Genomic DNA, 18590 nt, shown 5'->3' on the forward strand with positions numbered 1-18590 from the left:
CGTTTGGATAAACCATAATCAAGCAAATCTATGTTACACACTAGTTGGATCATTGGGTAAATGGCTGGTAAAAATTCTTGTCCAATAGCTGTTACTTTGCTTAATATAAGCTTCAACGTCTATGATTACGATGCTATCCCCTCTGTCAGCTGGAAGTAAGTCAATAGTTGGATCTCGTCATCCTTTTCGTCCTGCAGACCAGTCTGTACTATTGGGATTCACACTTCACACCAGCAGGTAGAAACAGAAAACTCAAAACTTCTGCTGATGTTGCAATGTAGTCTGGGATAGCCAGAACAGACATCAGTAGTCCTCTGCTTCCAGCTGGTGGAGGCTAACTGGGATAGCAGGAACTACAAAAGAAAAAATAGATTCTGAAAGAGAAGAATGAGCAAAGAGTGCAGCAATCTGATTGGGTGCTCAGTTAAACCAAGATCTGATTTAGATCTGGTAGAAAGGTCCCCTTATCTTCACAAAAAAAAAACAACAAAAAACCACTGGGGCTTGCATTGGAGGCAAGGTTAAGGGGGATGCCAAGGAAGAGCAGGATCTGTGGCCCAAAAGGATAAAGCGTCAGCACGCGTGGCAGAAAGTGCTCCCAGTGCAGCCACTGCAAGCAGAACACCACAGCAGGCTCTTTTTGCCACAAATGTGAAGTGCCAGACCCCCCCCCCCCCCCCCCGAGAGAAGGCACAGGAACGCCGGGGAGTCCGAAAACGGGAGGGCACGTGAACGCACTGACCACGAAAGACATGCTGTGGGAGGAGGAGTTAATGACCGTGCAGCGGGACAGCGAGGGAACTGCTGGGTGCGGCAAACACACAGAGCAAGTTCTGGAGGAAGAATCGAAGCAAGACACGGCCCAAGCCCAGTGCTGCCTCCCAAGCAGCTACAGCAGGATAAGGAAAACAGCGTGACAGTTTTCCTCTGAGTTTATATTAAATGATGCAGAAAGCATACAGAGAGATGAAGAGTACTGGAACCAAACAGGGCTCCACTAAAAAAGCCCAGAGAATTAGAACAGCCATTTATCCACGGAATCCCCTCAGAAGAGGAAAGATCTGCAGGAATCAGGAGAAGACTCAGGGGAAGAGGAAGCCGAGAACAAGGATGCAGCAGTAAGGATCTTTAAAAAAGAGGAGCTGGGGCCCCTCATTCAGTGGGTGATGCAATCTCTTGATTTGATGGCAAAAGAAAAAGCCACTAAAAAGAAGAGGGGACACCATACTTGTAGGCATAAAAAAAAGAGAGTCAGCCAGGGCCATCCTCTAACATCACCATGTCTTTAACATCCTGGTGCAATAGTGAGTCACACCAGACCTAGGTTTAAGGTCCAGGACGTGTCATGTGCAGTTTATACCTACTATACCAGGAAGGGGTAGACAATATTTTAGGATCCTAAGAGTGGATGCTCCAGTAGCAGCGGTAACCAAGAGAACCACTATTCCCGTGCAGGGAGACTCCATGCTTAAGGATGCGTAGGTCTGTAAGATTGAAGCTTTCGTTAAAAAAGTCATTTGAAGTGGCAAGCCTCTCCTTACAGGTGACAATTTGCGGCAGCTATATGGCCAGGGCATTAATAAGATGGATACAGCACTGGTTTGAAGAAGTAGGTGTAGAGGACAATACTGCTTCTGAGATCACCCAGAGGCAGCATTTTTGGTGAATACCCTGTATGATTTAGATTCTCAGCAAAACAGATGGCAACAGGAGTTACGGCCAGAAGGTACCTATGGTTGAGGCAGCAAATGCGTCATCAAAAACCCACCTAGGCACATTACCATTTAAAGGATGCTTGCTATTTGGAGAGGAGCCGGAGAAGAACTAAAGAAAAACTTAGGGGAATCAAAAACCCAGAGTTTGCCGAAACATCAGAGTAAGGGGCTATACAGAGGTGAGATATGGTGAGCAGAAGAACATAGATAGTATAAGGCTCTAAAGTCCTATATACAAGGGGCTATGGCTCATAAGTAGCCTTTTCATATTAATGTGATCATATCACTCCTACCCTGATCAAACTACATTGGCTTCCAATTCAATACCGTGTTCAATATAAAGTGGCCTGTTTGATTCAAAATGTCATATATGGGGAGCAAACCGAATGGCTTAACACATCTTTGCATCTCCATGTCCCTCAGAGAGAATTGAGATCAGCTAATAAGGGTCTCTTATCAGTACCGACCATTAAATCAGCAAGGCTTACTCAGGTGAGAGATCGTGTTTTATCTATTGTAGGAACAAAGCTATGGAATTCTTTACCAACTCATTTGAGACTCTGCACAGATAAAAAGCAATTTAAGTCTGATCTTAAGACTTGGTTGTTTAAATGTGCTTTTAATGAGTATGAAGTGTCAGCTATGAACACCAAGTAATAAGTTATTAGTAATTATTTTCAAGTAACTGGACTTGAGACGCTAATTCTAGATAATCGGGCTCGCTGAACTGTAAGAGTGTTCCATTTATTTATTTTGAGTTTGTCTGTTTATCGTTTTAGTCATGAATTTACCCTTTTAGAGGTTTATGTGATTTTATTTGCTTTTATCTTTCTCTTTAACAGCTAATTTATTTCATATTTTTAATAGAGTTAGCCGTTACTATTTTATGATATATTGTATTTCATATCTGTGTTTGAACTTTGTAAACCGTTGTGAAGGCATGTCCGATGTAACGGTATATAAATGATAATAAACTAAACTAAACTAATTAAAAAGAATCCAGGAAGAGGGCCCCCCCAGAGATGAGGGGGGGGGCAAGAGGAACCAAGTGATGGTGTACAGGGCCACTCTTTGCTTTCCCTGATGGATGGCTAACTAACAAAGTTTTACGAAGAGTGGACCCAGATTACCAGAGACAAGTGGGTCCTGTAACTCATTCAGCATGGGTATGCCCCAGAGTTGGCCACTTCCATTCCAGAGTCATACATGGTATCCTCATGTGGATCACAAGAAAGGAAGAAAACTACACAGGCAACACTAGAGAAGCTGCACCTCCTGGAAGCAATAGTGCCTGTCCTTGAAGAAGAGGTAGAAGAGTGCTACTCACTTTACTTCGTAGGACCCAAAAAAAAAAGGATTTGTTTTGGCCAGTTCTGGACCTGAAGAAAAACAAGCATTTAAGAGTTTCAATATGGAATACTAGAGTCAGCAACAGGGGCAGTAAGAAAGGGAGAGTTTCTTACTCACTGGACTTGGCAAAAGCCTAGCTCCATATTCCAATCAGGGAGTTGCATCAAAGATACCTAAGGTTTTCGGTAATGGGCAAACATTTCCAGTTCAGAGAGCTGCCCTTCGGCCTAGCAACAGCACCCCACACTTTTCCCAAGGTGATGGTGGTAGTAGCTGTGCAACTAAGGAAGCAAAGGATATTAGTTTACCCCTATTTAGACAACTGGCTAGTAAGAGTCAACTCGAGGCAGGAATGCAGGACTCTACAAAGAAAGTCAGATTGATACTTGATAAGCTGGAGTGGGTCGTGAAAGAGGCCAAGAGCCATTTGGAACCACAGTCCCCAGTGTATTTGGGGGCACAATTCAATAAAGCCATATGGAAGAGAGAGTAGAAAGATTGCAGTCTCAGATAAAGAAACTGGTAAGGGATAGGAAGGCCAGAGTAAGGACTTATTTGCAAGTACTAGGGTCAATAGCAGCAGCCATAGATTTGGTACCTTAGGCAAGGGCACATAGGCACCCTCTGCAGGCAAGTCTACTAGCGAGATGGGCCCCTCCAGGACAAGATCATGACAGGAAACTAAAGCTGCTGGTGAAGGTCATAGACAGCTTACAGTGGTGGATGTCAGACACCAACATGTTGGCAGGGGTGCCGTTGGAACAACCAAGGTAGCTGTTAGTGACAACGGACACCAGCCAGAATGGATGGCAGACTCATTATGAAACGCAGGCAGTGCAAGGCAATAAAAGACTAGTGCTCAGGAGATTTCTTCCCAAGATAAAAGGGGGAGCAGTAATGGTGCTGTTAGACAGCACCTTGACAGTAGCATATGTAAACAAGCAAGGAGATACCCCGAGTATCCAACTGCAGAAGAAAGCAAAGAACCTAATGAATAGGGCAGAAGCGCATCTGAGAGACTTGTCAGTGGTGCACATGACAGGGAAAGACAAGTGTAATCTGTATTGGACTCATGTATGGAAGCTGTGGAATATAAAAATGCTTAAATAAAATTGTCAAGTGTATTATCTCAGCAGGCACATGCTGGACCTTGGGGTGTGGGAACTCTCGGAGAAAGCGTTTGCAATAAAAGTGCAGGCTTGGGGGAGACCCCGCTAGGACTTAATGGCAATTCATGAAAATTCCAAAGCCAGAAAGTTCTTCAGTCAAACCAGGATGCAAGGTTCAGAGGGCACAGACATGCTAATGCAGAAGTGGCTGTCGGACGACTTGCTGTACAACTCCCCCCCTTGGCCAATGATAGGAAGAGTGCTCCGGAGGATATTGTGCCACAAAGGATGGATGATTCTGTGGTTCCGGACTGGCCCAGGCGCTCAAGGTATGGAGACCTCATAAGGTTGAGAAGGGAAAGTCCAATCATATGGAAAGGAGTCAAGGACCTCCTCACCAGGGACAAGCGGCCATGGAAAAAACTCTCTTTACCAGCCTGGTTATTGAAAGGAAGAAGTTAAAACGCCTGAGGCTATTTGGACACAGTGGTCGAGACCCTGATGAATGTGAAGAGCTCCACTTCAGTAGCTTATGGAAGAGTATGGAAAGTTTTGAAGTATGGGTAAGAAGAAAAACATGACGCCTTCTAAAACAGGCATGGGGCGGTTCTGGAATTTCTCCAGGAAGGACTAGCGCTGAACTCCCTAAGGGTGCAGGTGGTAGCAGTGGCCTGTTTTAGAGGCCAGATGGAGGGGACCTCAGTGGGGTCCCATCCAAATGTGCCGTGTTTTCTGAAGGCGGTGAGGCATGTTTGTTTCCAGTATGCCAAATAGTTCCAGCAAGGGATCTGAATCTGGTCCTAACAGCTCTGGGGAAGGCCCCGTTGAGCCGCTGAAAGAGGCATCTGTGAAGGAGTTAACATTAAAAACAGTTTTTTGCTTTTCACTTTCTACAGCTGAACCTATTCCTGAGATTTAAGTCTTGTACCATAGACAAAGATTTAAGAATTATCAGTACGAGTGTTATCCTCAGCTGTATCTTCAGAAAGAGAGAAAGACACATGTTTTATCGCTGTCTTTTGCCAGTAGAGACCACCTTTAACATGCCAAACAGAAAGCATCTACAAACGTGTGTTGGTGCAACATATAGTACTTCACCACTGGCATATTCTCACTTTTCATAATGTTTTTGAAACAAGGCCAATTTTTTCATGTCCTAGAGGACACAATTTAAGGGACAAATTGGTTTTCTTTTCATCTTGCACAGTGCAAGCTAATGATTTGGCACAGTGTGCCACTAAGCGTGGTCACTGTTCCATGTGTGTAAACTGATTGGAGTTACAGAGATTTCACCTTCCTACTTTCTTGCAATATACTTTACGTGGTCATTTGGATTGTGAGTCCTCCCAGGTCATTTACACCATCATTTGCCCCATCACAAAATCTACATTGGTCAAACCAAACAACCTGTTAAATCACAAATAATTCAACACAAAAGCTGCATTCGAACACACAAAGTTGAGGTTCCACTAGTTAAATATTGGATAGGATTTCCATCACACTTTAGATCAGTTAAAATTTTTTGTTATTCAACAAATCGTATTACATAGAGAGGGTAATATTTCTCTTCAGTTACATTAGGAAGAATTTTTCTTTTTTAATATTGTCACAGTATGGACTAAAGTTTTTTTTGTCATTTTTTCAATTATAATTTTTTAATTGGTTATGTGAGACACAATTGGCTCTTTGTAACATTTTATTGGCTAGTGACTTCTGATTGACAAGTTGGATGTGTTCTGTCGGCAGTTTCCTGCTGATTTACATCTTCCTGTATGCCTCCTTTGGGTACTCTGCAGTGTTTCACGAGCGTATGCAGTACAATATTTTTCTACTGAAGGAGGTATTTCTAATCATTTTTTGAAGACAATATTTGATGTTTTATACATTTTCAAATACGTTGTTACATGTTTATTTTAGCTTTTGAAGCTTTATTGAATACGATTAGCCTTTCCTGGTGAATACAGACTGCACGAGTGATGTAATGGGCGTTTTGTCTACAGACAAACTTCTCTTGTTAAACATCTGTGATGTACAAGGGATTCAACACTGCTTTGATACGTAAGAAAAAAACTTAACTGGACTTCATAAAGATAAGCCATAGTCCCACTGAAAGAATAATCCCCCTGAAGAAGCCATTTTTGGCAAAACGGAGGCCTTTGTTGGGGCTTTTTGGGAGATTGGTGCAAAGACAGGTTTGCACCCATGTTTTTAATTGAATCTTTTAATCACTCTCTGCGCACCCTTAACCTCAACTTACCCTCCCATAATCTGTGCCTGTCTCTTATAATGTTCAGATGTAATTTCTTATTCTTAATACTTCAAAACGTTTATCTATCTGTTCCTTGCAAACCGATGTGATGTGCAAACGAACGTCGGTATAAAAAAGCAACAAATAAATAAAGACAGCTAATATTTAACATCTGCAATCAAATTATATGAACACGGTTGGGATTAAGTTACTGAACAACTATTAGAATATTTTATGTGGTTTGGCTGCATATATAGGGGCAGATTTTAAAAGTGCTACATGCGCCGAGCCTATTTTGCATAGGCCCGGCGATGCGCGCAAGCCCCGGGACGCTTGTATGTCCCGGAGCTTGAAGAAAAAAAAAATGGGGTGGGGCATGGGTGGTCCATGGCCAGAGGCCTCCGTAGGGCCTCTAGGCTAGGGGATCACGCGCAGGCACTTGGCCGGTGCGCGTAACCTACGCCTGCCCGGAGGCAGGCGCAACTTCTATAACAAAGGTTTGGGGGGGGGGGGGGGGTTTTAGGTAGGGCTGGGGGGCGGAGGGAACAGGGAAAGCCATCGGGGCTCCCCTAGGGCTGCACGCACATGTTATAAAATCTGCCCCATAGTTTTGATTTTCACTTCATGGCTATTTTTTTATGCCAGTGAAGACTGAACTGTGTTGTATGCCTGACTGGCAGTCATACCATTAGTTATGAACTGGCTTTTTCATCCATTTAAATGATTCAAGACACTTCCATATTGTCATTGTTTAATGACTTGAGAATATTTAATGGGCTCTTTTTTGTTTTTTTTACATATATATTTAGAGAGAAACAGAATATGTTTCAATCTTCTCACTTAAGAGTCCTTGACAAAGAAAAAAATGGGATTTTCCTGTTTTGAAAACCAAGTTTCAAGCTGGAAAAATAATTTCCCCTACTTTGCTCCTTTTCTTAGGAGAATTGTTTTTTTTGGCTGACTGAATGCTAGAAGGAGAGTTTGCCAAGGTTAATCTGATCAGCAAAGCTCTTTCCAGGAACGACGTAATAAATTCTTCCCTCTCTGGAGTATAAGTGTATGTTCCTACAAACCACCAGGCAGAAGAACTAAACTCAGATCTCCTATATCACAGGACTGATAATATACCACAGACCACTAATGTTCCAAAAAAAAAAAAAAAAGATTGCACTGCCACTCAGTACCTCTCCATTAGTGGCATTTCAAGGGTGGGAGTAGGTAAACTGGCTCAGGACTGGATCTGAGGAGATTGTGGGGCATTAGGGCTGGTGGAAGGATTAGTGCTTCCACCAGTGCTGTCCAGATGCAGTCTTTAAACAGCAGATCCACAATGGATTCTTTCTGGTGGCAGAACCACGGCGATTGTGTCTCCTTTTTCCCCATCTGCGCAGGCTCAAAAGAGAAAGCTGTATTACATAGGCCCACGCAGTTAGAAGAAAGTGGTACAATCAACATAGAAAGGAGCAAGAGCAGCATCGGCTCTGCAGGGCTGGAAGAAAGGATTAGTTCAGAACTCAGAAAGAGCAGTGTTAGTCAAGCCCATGTGGCTGGAAACGAGGAGCAAGAGTAGCGTTAGCCCTTGAAGCAGAAGAGATACCCCGACACCACGCAGGCCCAAAAATGCTACTACCGCTTGTGCCAGAGGGATCAGAAAGAGAGCATGAGTGTGTCTGAATGGGTGTGTGCAAGCTTGTGTGACAGCATGGGCATGTACGTGAATGTGAGCAAAAATGTGTGCGAGAGCACGAACATGAGCACAAGAGCACGCACGGAGTGAGCACACAAGCATGCGAGACTTGCATGGGCACGAGTATGCGCGTACATGACAGCATGTATGCAAGAGCGCGTACATCCAAGAACGAGGGTGCACAAGCATATGTGCGAGAGGGCATTCGTACACGAGAGCATGTTAATATGCACACGAGTGCATGAGTAACTATGCAAGAATACTCATGTGTGAGAGCATGCGAGAAAGCATGCTTATGATTATGTAAGCGTGAGAATGTGCGAGTGTGAACATATGTGGTATATATGAAAGAGGAGAAGTCTGTGCGACCTCCCCCCACTAATTCACAATCTCAGGGTAACTATTCGCACAGGGCAGCAAAACAGATAGCACTGGCCTTAGTTAGTATATAGTTTCTGTGTAGGGATCTATACCAGCCTGGATTGTTCTGTTTTCCTAATGGGAAGCGTATTGGTGTTTTAGGGCCTGGTGTAGTATTTGGACTGTTGTATTTTCATAGATAAGGTTGCTATTGGGAATTTGTGCTCTTATGGTATGATATGGTAAAGAGGCATAAATGTAAGCACTGGCTGGTGGGTCCCAGAGACTCACGGTACACATCTGCTCTCCACGTCTACTAGTGCTTCTTGGTATTTCATAGAGATGTGAAAGATTTTGGGGCCGATGCAATACAGTGCGCTCAGCCGATAGGGGGATTAGCGTCTATTTAACCCGCGGACGTGGAGTGAATGTAATAGCACTCATCACATGCAAGTGCATGTGAATGAGCCTATTACTCATTCACTCCGCTGGCAAAAAAATAAACGTGAGTCTCAGATTCATTTATCGCTCAGCTATTAACGCTTGCCTGGAGCAGACCTTAATAGCTGAGCGCAGGTAAAACAAGTACAGAAAAGCAGAAAAAAAAAAAAGGTACAGAAAACCATTTAAGTAAAAAAATAAATAACTCGGCAGACCGCCGAGTTATGAAGACTGACGCCGGTAAACTCGACATCGGTTTTCATGACCAGCTGTCTGCCAGTAATGAAAACGGACGCAGAGTTTACCAGCATCAGGCTTCATAACCGGCAGCCGCGGCGAGGTCGCGTTAGCAAGGAGGTGCTAAGGTCGCGCAAGCGACCCCCTAATTGAGCTTTCCATGCTTTATATTGCATCGGCCCTTTTATAGGGTTTACCACAGTATCAATTAACTCTTAAAAACAATCTCAGATTCTCTTTGAACAATCAAGCCAAGAGCGATATGTGAAATTTCTGATGCAGCACTGATCTTTGTGAGATAAACATTCTTGTTAGCACTGGATGTAAATATATCCAGCTAAGGAGTGTGCCCCCCATAAACATTTCCCAAATGGATCAATTTTCTGCTCACCCATTCTACCTTTAGATTCAGTTCTCCTACTACTTAAGATGAACTCAAGAACACAATGTTTCGGGACACAAAAAAGAAATTCGATTTTTTGCTTCTAAGCTGCCATGCTCCTCTTCAATGGAATCTCTCTGAAGAAAGCACCCATGAACTCAAAATCTCATGTACAACAATTTTTTTGGGTCCAACAAATACAACAATATGCTCCAGGACCAATACAGCTTCTAGAACTCTTTTAGGCCTACGTATTAACCATTTTTCTTACAGACATAAAATGGGAAAAACTCTAGTACACCAGCTCCTAAAATTAATGGTTTGCAAATCTGTCCTCATGACCACACAGCCAGTTAGATTTTCAGCATATCCACCATAAATATGCAGGAAATAAAATGTACCTACACTGGGGTCTCTAATGTATGCATATTCATTTCACGCATATCTTAGTCATGATTTAAATCAGCCCCACTGCCGCAGTCACACATCTGGATAATTTTTTTCAACTGTTTGAATTGCTTGATCCACCAAAAAATATCCTTTAGAGGTACACTAAAGAAAACTCCTTTTTGTACAGAAATAGGAATTTTATAGAAAGATGTGTTGTTCAGTAGGTAGATTATAGCTATGAAAAGAGTAGTTACTTGGCAAAAAGTCTGAACATTCTTGTACCATATTTGCCATGGAATAGCAACTTCACAGCATGTCATTTACCAACATACCAATTAAAATTACCACCCAATTACAGATGGGTATGCAGAACAGAAATGTCAGAATTTGTCCAAGATTACAAAGCATGCTACAGATCTAGAATCAATCTAGGTGTTTTAATCCTGGCTCCAAATTCCTAGAGCTAACCACCATATACCTCTCCATATTAGCCAATGATTTATCTGTAAGTCAAGCTGATTTTTACTGTTAAACAATCTACTTTTTCTTCATACGTTTTGACTATTCAAAGCCCATAAAGCAACTGTACAAACCAAATTATTTTAAATATCAACTTGCCTATTTCTAGGCTTTCTTGCTCTCTCTTTTGTCTTTATTTAATATACTACACTGTTTCATAATTAACGTATCTTTTATTATAAATACAAACCCAGTTGTATTTATATTTCATACGTCCATACAGCCCAAAGTAGGGACATAAATAGAAAACAAATCATCAATAAAATAAAGGATATCATCTAGCAGTCAGATTCGGGGACCATGATTGCATGGTTCCAGCTCAGGATGATCACTGCAATAACTAAACTAGGTGAGCATGTTGGGGGAAGCAATCCCCAGGTAGTTGCAAGTGAAGGACCATGGCAGCAGGATACTGGCCCTGGTTCCAATTTAGCTGGTGACCCGAAAAGGCAAGAGGAACATAAGAACATATGAAGTGCTATGCTGGATCAAACCAAAGTACATAGAACCCATTATCCTGTCTCTGACAGTAACAAGTATGGATCACAGGGGTCCATCAGTTTCCCAAAAGCTGTTCTATTTCTTCTCTCTTACTGGCAGGGATAAGTGCTGATTTTCCCCAAGTCTACCTGGCTAATAACTGTTTATGAACTTTTCCTTCAGGAACTTATCCACCCTCTTTTGAACCCCACTTGTTAATTAACTTGACCAAATCCTCTGGCAACAGATTCCATAGCTTGAAGAGGAAACTGCTTGGCTTAAAAAAAACCAAAACAAAACACTGCATAGATAAGCCTGAGCTGACATAACATTATGTAAAACAAAATAAAAACAGTCAAGAGTAAAAGATAAACAAAAATACTACTCAACTAAATAAGCAATGTCATCATCACCCTTTATTATCCAAAGTTCCTCGAGTTCAATCTTTAGCTGCTGTGTGCATGCATTGTTGGGGGTCCCTGCAGGAGATTCTAATAAGGATCATCTCTCCGATTTAATAGATTTATAATGGTGAAACTAGTTAAACTATTAAAAAAAAGTTAATTACTTAAAATATCTCCTTGGAAAGAAACTGAAAACGCATCATCTAAAAGTCAAGTAACTGCTTTAAGGAACTCGTACCTGTTCCACAACTGCTGGCTCTATTCAGGATGTAACCTGATCTCTTCCTGATTTTTCCCGCCTCCTCCTTTCATTCAAACTAATCTAATTTCAATACGTACAATTCATGTACTCCCGCCACAATTCCACTGCAAAACTATCCACGCTCCAGCCTTTCCAGTGTAATCCCACGTACTGCTGCCCCCGGCAATGGATCTCTTATGCCCACCGCGTTTTCTCTCCATTTCCATCTCTTTCCTTCCGTTTCCTTCAATCACTTCCTTCCAGTGCTGTACAGTACCTCTCAGGTACCCCATGCAATATCTCTCGGAGCCGAATATGAAAAAACAAATTCCTGGGAGGCCTTATTCCTGCAATTCCACAAGCACTAGCCCACTAAAGTCTACGTTAAGCTAAGCCAGTGACAAACACAAATGCATTAAACGGAGCCAGATCAGAGAAGAAAAGCGACCTGAGACCGGTGAAAAACTCGCCAAGCAGAAGTCAGAATCAGCACCAGGTAAAAGACAATTGGGCCCCGATTACTAAGCCATTTCCCCAGTCATCAGATAAGAGGGGGGGGAAAAAAAAAAACCCCTTAGCAACAGGCCCCAGGAATGGCAGAAGCTCTGGCGCGCCGCAAACCAGACACCGTCCCGGGAGCTCTCCCGGCCGCCGCCGCCGCCTCTTACTCACTTGCCCTCCTGACAGTCGTACAGGACGATGGAGTCGTCGTCGCTGCTGGAGATCACCGTCTCCCCGTTGGGGCTGAAGTCGAAGCAGTTAATTTTATCGGAATTTTCGCGGAAAACCTTGGCCACGCGGAAGCTGCGCAGCACGTTATCCGTCAGCTTCATGGCCGGCAGCAGGGAGCGCGGAAACGGGAGACGGAAGGAATGGAGAGCAGCGAGGGATGGAGGTGGGGGAGAAACGAGTAGTTTCAGCACCGTAGACCCGCCGGGGAGCAGCGAGGCCTAGCGGTCAGGGGGAAGGGAGGGAGGACCGAGGCCTGGGCGAGACCGGAGGAGGAGACGGCCGGACCCGACAAGCGCCCGGGAAAGCGGGGTGCCGTGGGGGTCTCTGGCCTCCCTCGCGGCGGGGCGGGCGGGGGGGAGGGAGGGGGGCGGCGGCCGGTGCTGCTGCTCTGCTGCAGGCCGAGCTCCGCCTTACTCCGGATGCCTTCTTTTCATTGTCTTCGCCATGTTAGTACCGCAACAGGGAAAATGAAAACTGGTGCATTGTGGGACGCGGCTGGACGGGCAGCTACAAGGCGCGGTGGAGCGACCCTCGCCATTGGTGGGAGGAGTTAAGACGTGGGACGTAAAGGGTTTGGTTTTTCCGCCATCTGGCGTGAGGCAACGCTCATATACGAGTCCGCACGGTTTGTGTCATTTTCTGACTTGTGGTTTTGTTTTTTGTTTTTTTTTTAATACGGTAGTGTTGTTCAATCAGTGACAGGATTTCCAGCCAGTTGGTTTCTAAATAAGGGTCATTGCTTAATGAACGGGAGGGACTATCAACCTTTTAAGGAATAAGTATATTTAGCAGTCTAGTAGTGATACAGAAGTCTATGCAGGTAAACGGGGAGAGGGAGAACATGAGATCGATTTGAAAGATTTGGTAGGATAATAGAAGCAGTGATGCAGCTAGCTACTGATGTGATGCCCTGCCTATGCATTTGCAGAAAATCTCTTCCCCCCCTTTGACTCTTCATAGAAGAATAGAAATGGAAGCCATCTGACGAGGTCACCTAAATTAAATCAAATAGATGTTTGTTAATCTATTCTTTAAAAATGTTCATGCGTCACATCTGAAGATGGCTCGCTCTGCTTTCAAAAGCATCGTCTTTGACTGTTTCTTGCACTTGTCCAATAAAAGGTATCGATTCACTTTTACCCAGGATCAGTACAGCTACTGAACTCAGCAGTACTTAAAACTCGCCCGTGCCTGGACATTCTGCCACCTCCTTAGGTAACTTGTTCAGATTAACTTCATTTTCTCTGCTAACTACTTTGAGGTATACTCTAAGAAACCTGAAATGTTTTGTAGGTTTCGATTTTGATGCCCTATGTGTGCTGCATATTGTTGTTGGGGTTTTTTTTCTCTATGTTGTATGCCGGAAAACTTTGATAAATAGTTAAAAAAAAAAAAAAGTTAAAATGTTCTTCCTAATGTTTAACCTAAATTACCCTTTCTGTGGTTTAAGCCCATTGCTTCTTTTCCTTTCCTTAGTGGAGATGGAGAACCACTGATCCCCATCCCCTTTATTTACTTAAATACCACTATCAAGTCTTCTCTTCTCTAGAGTAGATAAACCATTTTTTGCAACCTTATACGTTTTGTAGACCTCAAGATTTTTATGCTTGACTCTAAATTTTATTCTTTCCATATCCTTAAAGCCCAAAACTGGGTATACTATTCTTAACAAAAGCTTACCAATGTTGAGTAGAGAGGGAGGCTTCACTTTTATATTACATATGATATCCCTCTTAAAATATATCAGTACTGTATGCTGACTGAGATCAATTTGTGAGTCACTGTAACCCCCAGATCCTTTTCTGCAGTACTGCTGCTTAACCACTCATTCCCTAATTTATATGTATGCATTTAATTTTTCTTTACCTTGTTAAATTTTCGTTTAGTAACGTAGCAGATGATGGAAGAAAACTCCTTTTCAGTTTACACCCAGCACCCTTCTCCTGATTTCAACCACATGGTCCCACAGTTATCCAAACAGCCACCAGCATGGCAGTTACTCAAATGTCCTTTCTCCTCTGTTCCCATGGCCTTTCCAGACAGCTCCCCACCACCAACAACCCTTGCATTGATTTATTCAATACAAGGTGTGTGTGTAGCCTGCCAGATAAACCTGGCTATATGAGTGCCTGGGTTTCCATTAGGGCTGTTTTAATTTGTACTGAACTTGCAACCTGTCATACAAACCTGACAATGGGGCTGATGCAATACCAAGTGCCGCAATTAGTGCATGGTTTAACACGCAATTGGACGTACGTCCATAACCCCCAATGCAATACAGGGATTAGCACATCCAAATCACCGCGTAGCTAATAGCGCTCATCACATGTAAATTCCACATAGATGAGACTATTAGCTAATCCCCGTGATGCAAAAAATTTCCCGCGTGGCCAATGAGCTCATTGCAACATGGCAAATTTTACGCCAGCCTCAGGTATGCCACACTCAAGGGCGCACTGGAAAAAAAAGAAAAATCCTGCTTTCTGTGTTTCCTCATAATAGTATCATAGTGATACTAAGTAGGAGGAATCAGAAAAAGCAGATTTAGTAAAAAAAAAAATAAATTCTGGATGTCCAATAGACACACACAAGATACATGGTCCAGGCCGTGTATCTTGTGCGTGTCTATGCCAGTAATGGAGAAAACAGGTGCTTGTAGATTGAGTGTCCGTTTTCCCAACCTGCTTGACAGCCACCTCTCTTGTGCGCCCAATGCCGAGGAGGCGATGGGGATGCACAAATTTTCCCTGGTGCCTCCTTTTTTTGTACAACCCCTAATTTAAATATTGCATGGCGCGCCCAGTAGAGGTGGCTGGGCGCGTGTTAGGAAAATGGGCGCTCAACACTGAGCATCCGTTTTCTGTGCACGTGTCTGCATTTCTGCTAGAACTTCTAGTTCAAATTATTATTACTGTACTTGCAACCTGTCAGACAGTCCCAGCTGCAAATTAATTCTTCTCTGTCTTCACTTTTTTGCAACTAAGGATCCTCTGAGCTTCTTGCATGCTTTTTTGAAATCCATTACTATTTTAGCCTCTACTGCCCACTTTGGGGGGGGGGGGGGAGGATTTCATACATTCACTACTCTCTCCATGAAAAAATATTTGCTGTGGGTGCTCCTGAGTCTACTCCCTTAGAGCCTTATTTAATGACGCACCTGTTCATTAATGTCCTTTCCAGTGAAACTGATTTGCTTCTTTGTGTACTGTTTATATCTTTAAGGTATTGAATGTCTCCTGTCTCCCCTGTTCTTGCCTCACCTCTAATAAAGTATTCATATTTAGATTTATTTATTTATTAATTACAAGGTGTATAGTCCACCATCTTATCAGGACCTGTTCATGGCGGATTACAAGCAGAATAATAATTAAAATACAAATTTAAAACTCATCAAACTTAAATCATACAACAATTAAAAGCTTCATAAAACAACTGTTCTTCAGCGCCTTTTTAAAATACTGTTAGCTGCTGTAGACCTAAAGGAAGACTATTCCAGAGGGTCGATGCACTGTAACTGAGCAGCCTTTATTGCTGGTATAGGCAACAGATGTTGCTCTAGCAAATGCAAAGACCGCTTAGGCTGATGTAGGACTAAATATTTTTTAAAATAGTTCGGTGCAGAACCAGGGTCAAAATTTTGGATTTTAACCTGCTGCTCTATCAGTAGCCAAAGTAATTTGAATAAAAGTGACATAATTTATTCTCGCAATGGGCAATGCATAATCAGGTGAGCAGCAGCATTTAATAATAATTGCAATGAATGCAAATAACACTTTGGAAGTCCAATGTACAGGGCATTGCAGTAGTCTAAAACTGACAACACAAAGGAATGCATCAAGGATTTAAAATCATTCTCATCTAATAAAAACCTGAGATGTCATAATTTGCGCAATTTAAAACTATTTGCACAACCTTTCGTAATTGTGGTCGCAAGGTAAACTCCTTATCTCGGAGGACACCAAGATTATGATCAACCTGAACTGGACCAACATTGACTTGACTTCTTCAATCCGGACAGTAAATGAATGAGATAAGTCCACATCACTGGTAACTGGTATTATCTCAGTAATAGCAATATTAAAAAAATATACCATTCTGTTTTAAGCCATAGATGTATCAATTCTGGAGTAGAGGAAATAATCCCAAGTCTCATTTCATAGGGCTCTGTCTAAATGCTTCTGAAGGAATGACCTCGAACTGGATACAACAATACGTTGGGTGAGGTCTCGCCAGTAACTTGTACAATAGAGTAATCACTTCATATTTTTCTACTAGCTATGCCTCCCTCTGTGCATCTTGGCATGCCTTCTGTCCACCGCCTTTTCTCACTGTTTCATTACCTTGAAATCATCTGATATCACTTTGAGGTCTTCTTCGTGTTCTGTAGACATCAACTGATGTCCGCCCACCCCAACATGTACCACTCCTTTGGATTTCGGCACCAAAACTGCATGACTGCATTTTATTAATATTGGAACTTAGCTTGCCAAGTAGCCAAATACTCCTAAAGCTTTCTTAAATTACTTCTCATACCATCTGCTCCTTCAGGTGTGTTTACTCTGTAGCAAATCTTAGAATTATCTGCACAAAGGCAAACTTTTCCTCCTTATTCCTCTGCAGTATCACTCACAAAGATATTGAACAGAACCAGCCTTAAATCCAAACTCTGAGGCACTTCACTTTTCTTCAGAGTGAATTCCATTTATCACCACAATCTACCAGCCATCCTCAACCAGTTTCTCATCCATTCCACCAGCTTAAGTCCTATCCCTACACCCCTCAGTTTATTTATGAGCCTTCATGCAGGACACTATAAGACAACTGTTGAAGAGGTTCTTCAGCAGACCCACCAGAACTTTTCTGAACTCCCTTAATATTTTAGGATTAGTCCTGGGGGAATTCTGCGCTACTGCAGAGCACAGAATTTGCGCAGAATCCCCTTCAAAAATTGGAAAAAGGAGCCATCTGAAGAAAATAGAAAAAAGAATAAGCATTGACAAATTAAATGTAAAACACTGATAAGACAGGCTAAGAGAGAATTTGAAAAGAAGTTGACCATAGAGGCAAAAACTCATAATAAAATCTTTTTAAAGTATGTCTGAAGCAGGAAGCATGCGAGGGAGTTGGTTAGACCATTAGATGATTGAGGGGTTAAAGGAGCACTTAGGGAAGATAAGGCCATCATGGAAAGAGTAAATTAATTCTTTGCTTCGGTGTTTACTAATGAAAATGTGGAGGTACCTGTTCGGGAAATTGTTTTCAAGGGTGGTGATTCAGATGAACTGAATCAAATTACGGTGAACCTGGAAGATGTAGTAGACCAGATTGACATACTGAAGAGTAGCAAATTGACATGAGTAGATGGTATACACCCCAGAGTTCTGAAAGAATAAAAAAAATGACATTTCAGATCTATTACTAGTAATTTCTAACCTATCATTAAAATGGTCCATTTTACCTGAAGAATGGAAGGAGGCCAATTTAACCCACATCTTTAAAAAAAAGGCTCCAGGGGTGATCCGGGAAAGTATAGACTGGTGAGCCTGACTTCAGTGCTGTGAAAAATTGTGGAAACTATTCTAAAGAACAAAATCACAGAACATATAGATAGACATGGTTTAATGGGACACAGTCATCATCAATTTACCCAAGAGAAATCATGCCTCACCAGTCTGCTACATTTGTTTTGAAGGGGTTAATAAATGTGGATAAAGGTGAGCCGGTAGATGTGGTGTATTTGGATTTTCAGAAGGCTGACAAAGTCCCACATGAGAGGCTTCTAAGAAACTTAAAAAGTCATGGGATAGGAGACAATATAATTTTGTGGATTATAAACAGGTTATAACACAGGAAACAGAGTAGGATTAAATGGTCAGTTTTCTCAGTAAACAGAGAGGTAAACGGAGTGGCTAAGGGATCTATACTTGGAACAGTGCTTTTCAATATAGTTATAAGTGATCTGGAAAGAGGAACGATGAGTGAAGTGATCAAATTTGCAGTTGACACAAAATTATTCAGAGTAGTTAAATCACAAGTGGACAGTGGTAAGTTGCAGGAGGACCTTGCAAGACTGGACGATTGGGCATCCATATGGCAGATGAAAAGTAACATGGCAAGTGCAAGGTGATGCATATAGGGAAAAATAACCCATAATGTAGCTACACAATGTTAAGTTTCAGGAAAAAGATCTGGACGTCATAGCTGATATTACATTGAAATATTCGGCTCAGTGTACTGAGGCAGTCAGAAAAGCAAACAGAATATAGGAATTATTAGGAAGGGAATGTGAAATAAA

General features: G+C 42.4%; 2 protein-coding genes across 9 annotated transcripts in view; one reads left to right on the forward strand and one right to left on the reverse strand.

The window, feature by feature from the left end:
• Nucleotides 1-12724, reverse strand: part of WDR82 (WD repeat domain 82) — a 95780-nt gene extending 83056 nt beyond the window's left edge. Inside the window, exon 1 of the mRNA XM_029599495.1 lies at nt 12236-12724. Within this exon, the coding sequence (XP_029455355.1) occupies nt 12236-12396 (161 nt within the window). The 5' untranslated portion in view covers nt 12397-12724. The remainder of the gene's footprint in view (nt 1-12235) is intronic.
• Nucleotides 12725-12826: 102 nt separating this feature from the next.
• GLYCTK (glycerate kinase) overlaps nt 12827-18590 on the forward strand; it is an 81494-nt gene continuing 75730 nt past the window's right edge. For 2 of the 8 annotated variants that reach the window (XM_029599486.1, XM_029599494.1), the window contains exons 1-2: nt 12854-12920; nt 13440-13510. The gene's annotated coding sequence lies outside the window, so the exon portion shown is untranslated. Of the gene's footprint in view, nt 12921-12984; nt 13511-18590 lie in introns of those variants that run through there. The other 6 variants (XM_029599487.1, XM_029599491.1, XM_029599492.1 and 3 more) reach the window with 5 other exon arrangements.

Source organism: Rhinatrema bivittatum, chromosome 4, assembly GCF_901001135.1.
Source record: "Rhinatrema bivittatum chromosome 4, aRhiBiv1.1, whole genome shotgun sequence".
Taxonomy (NCBI): domain Eukaryota; kingdom Metazoa; phylum Chordata; class Amphibia; order Gymnophiona; family Rhinatrematidae; genus Rhinatrema; species Rhinatrema bivittatum.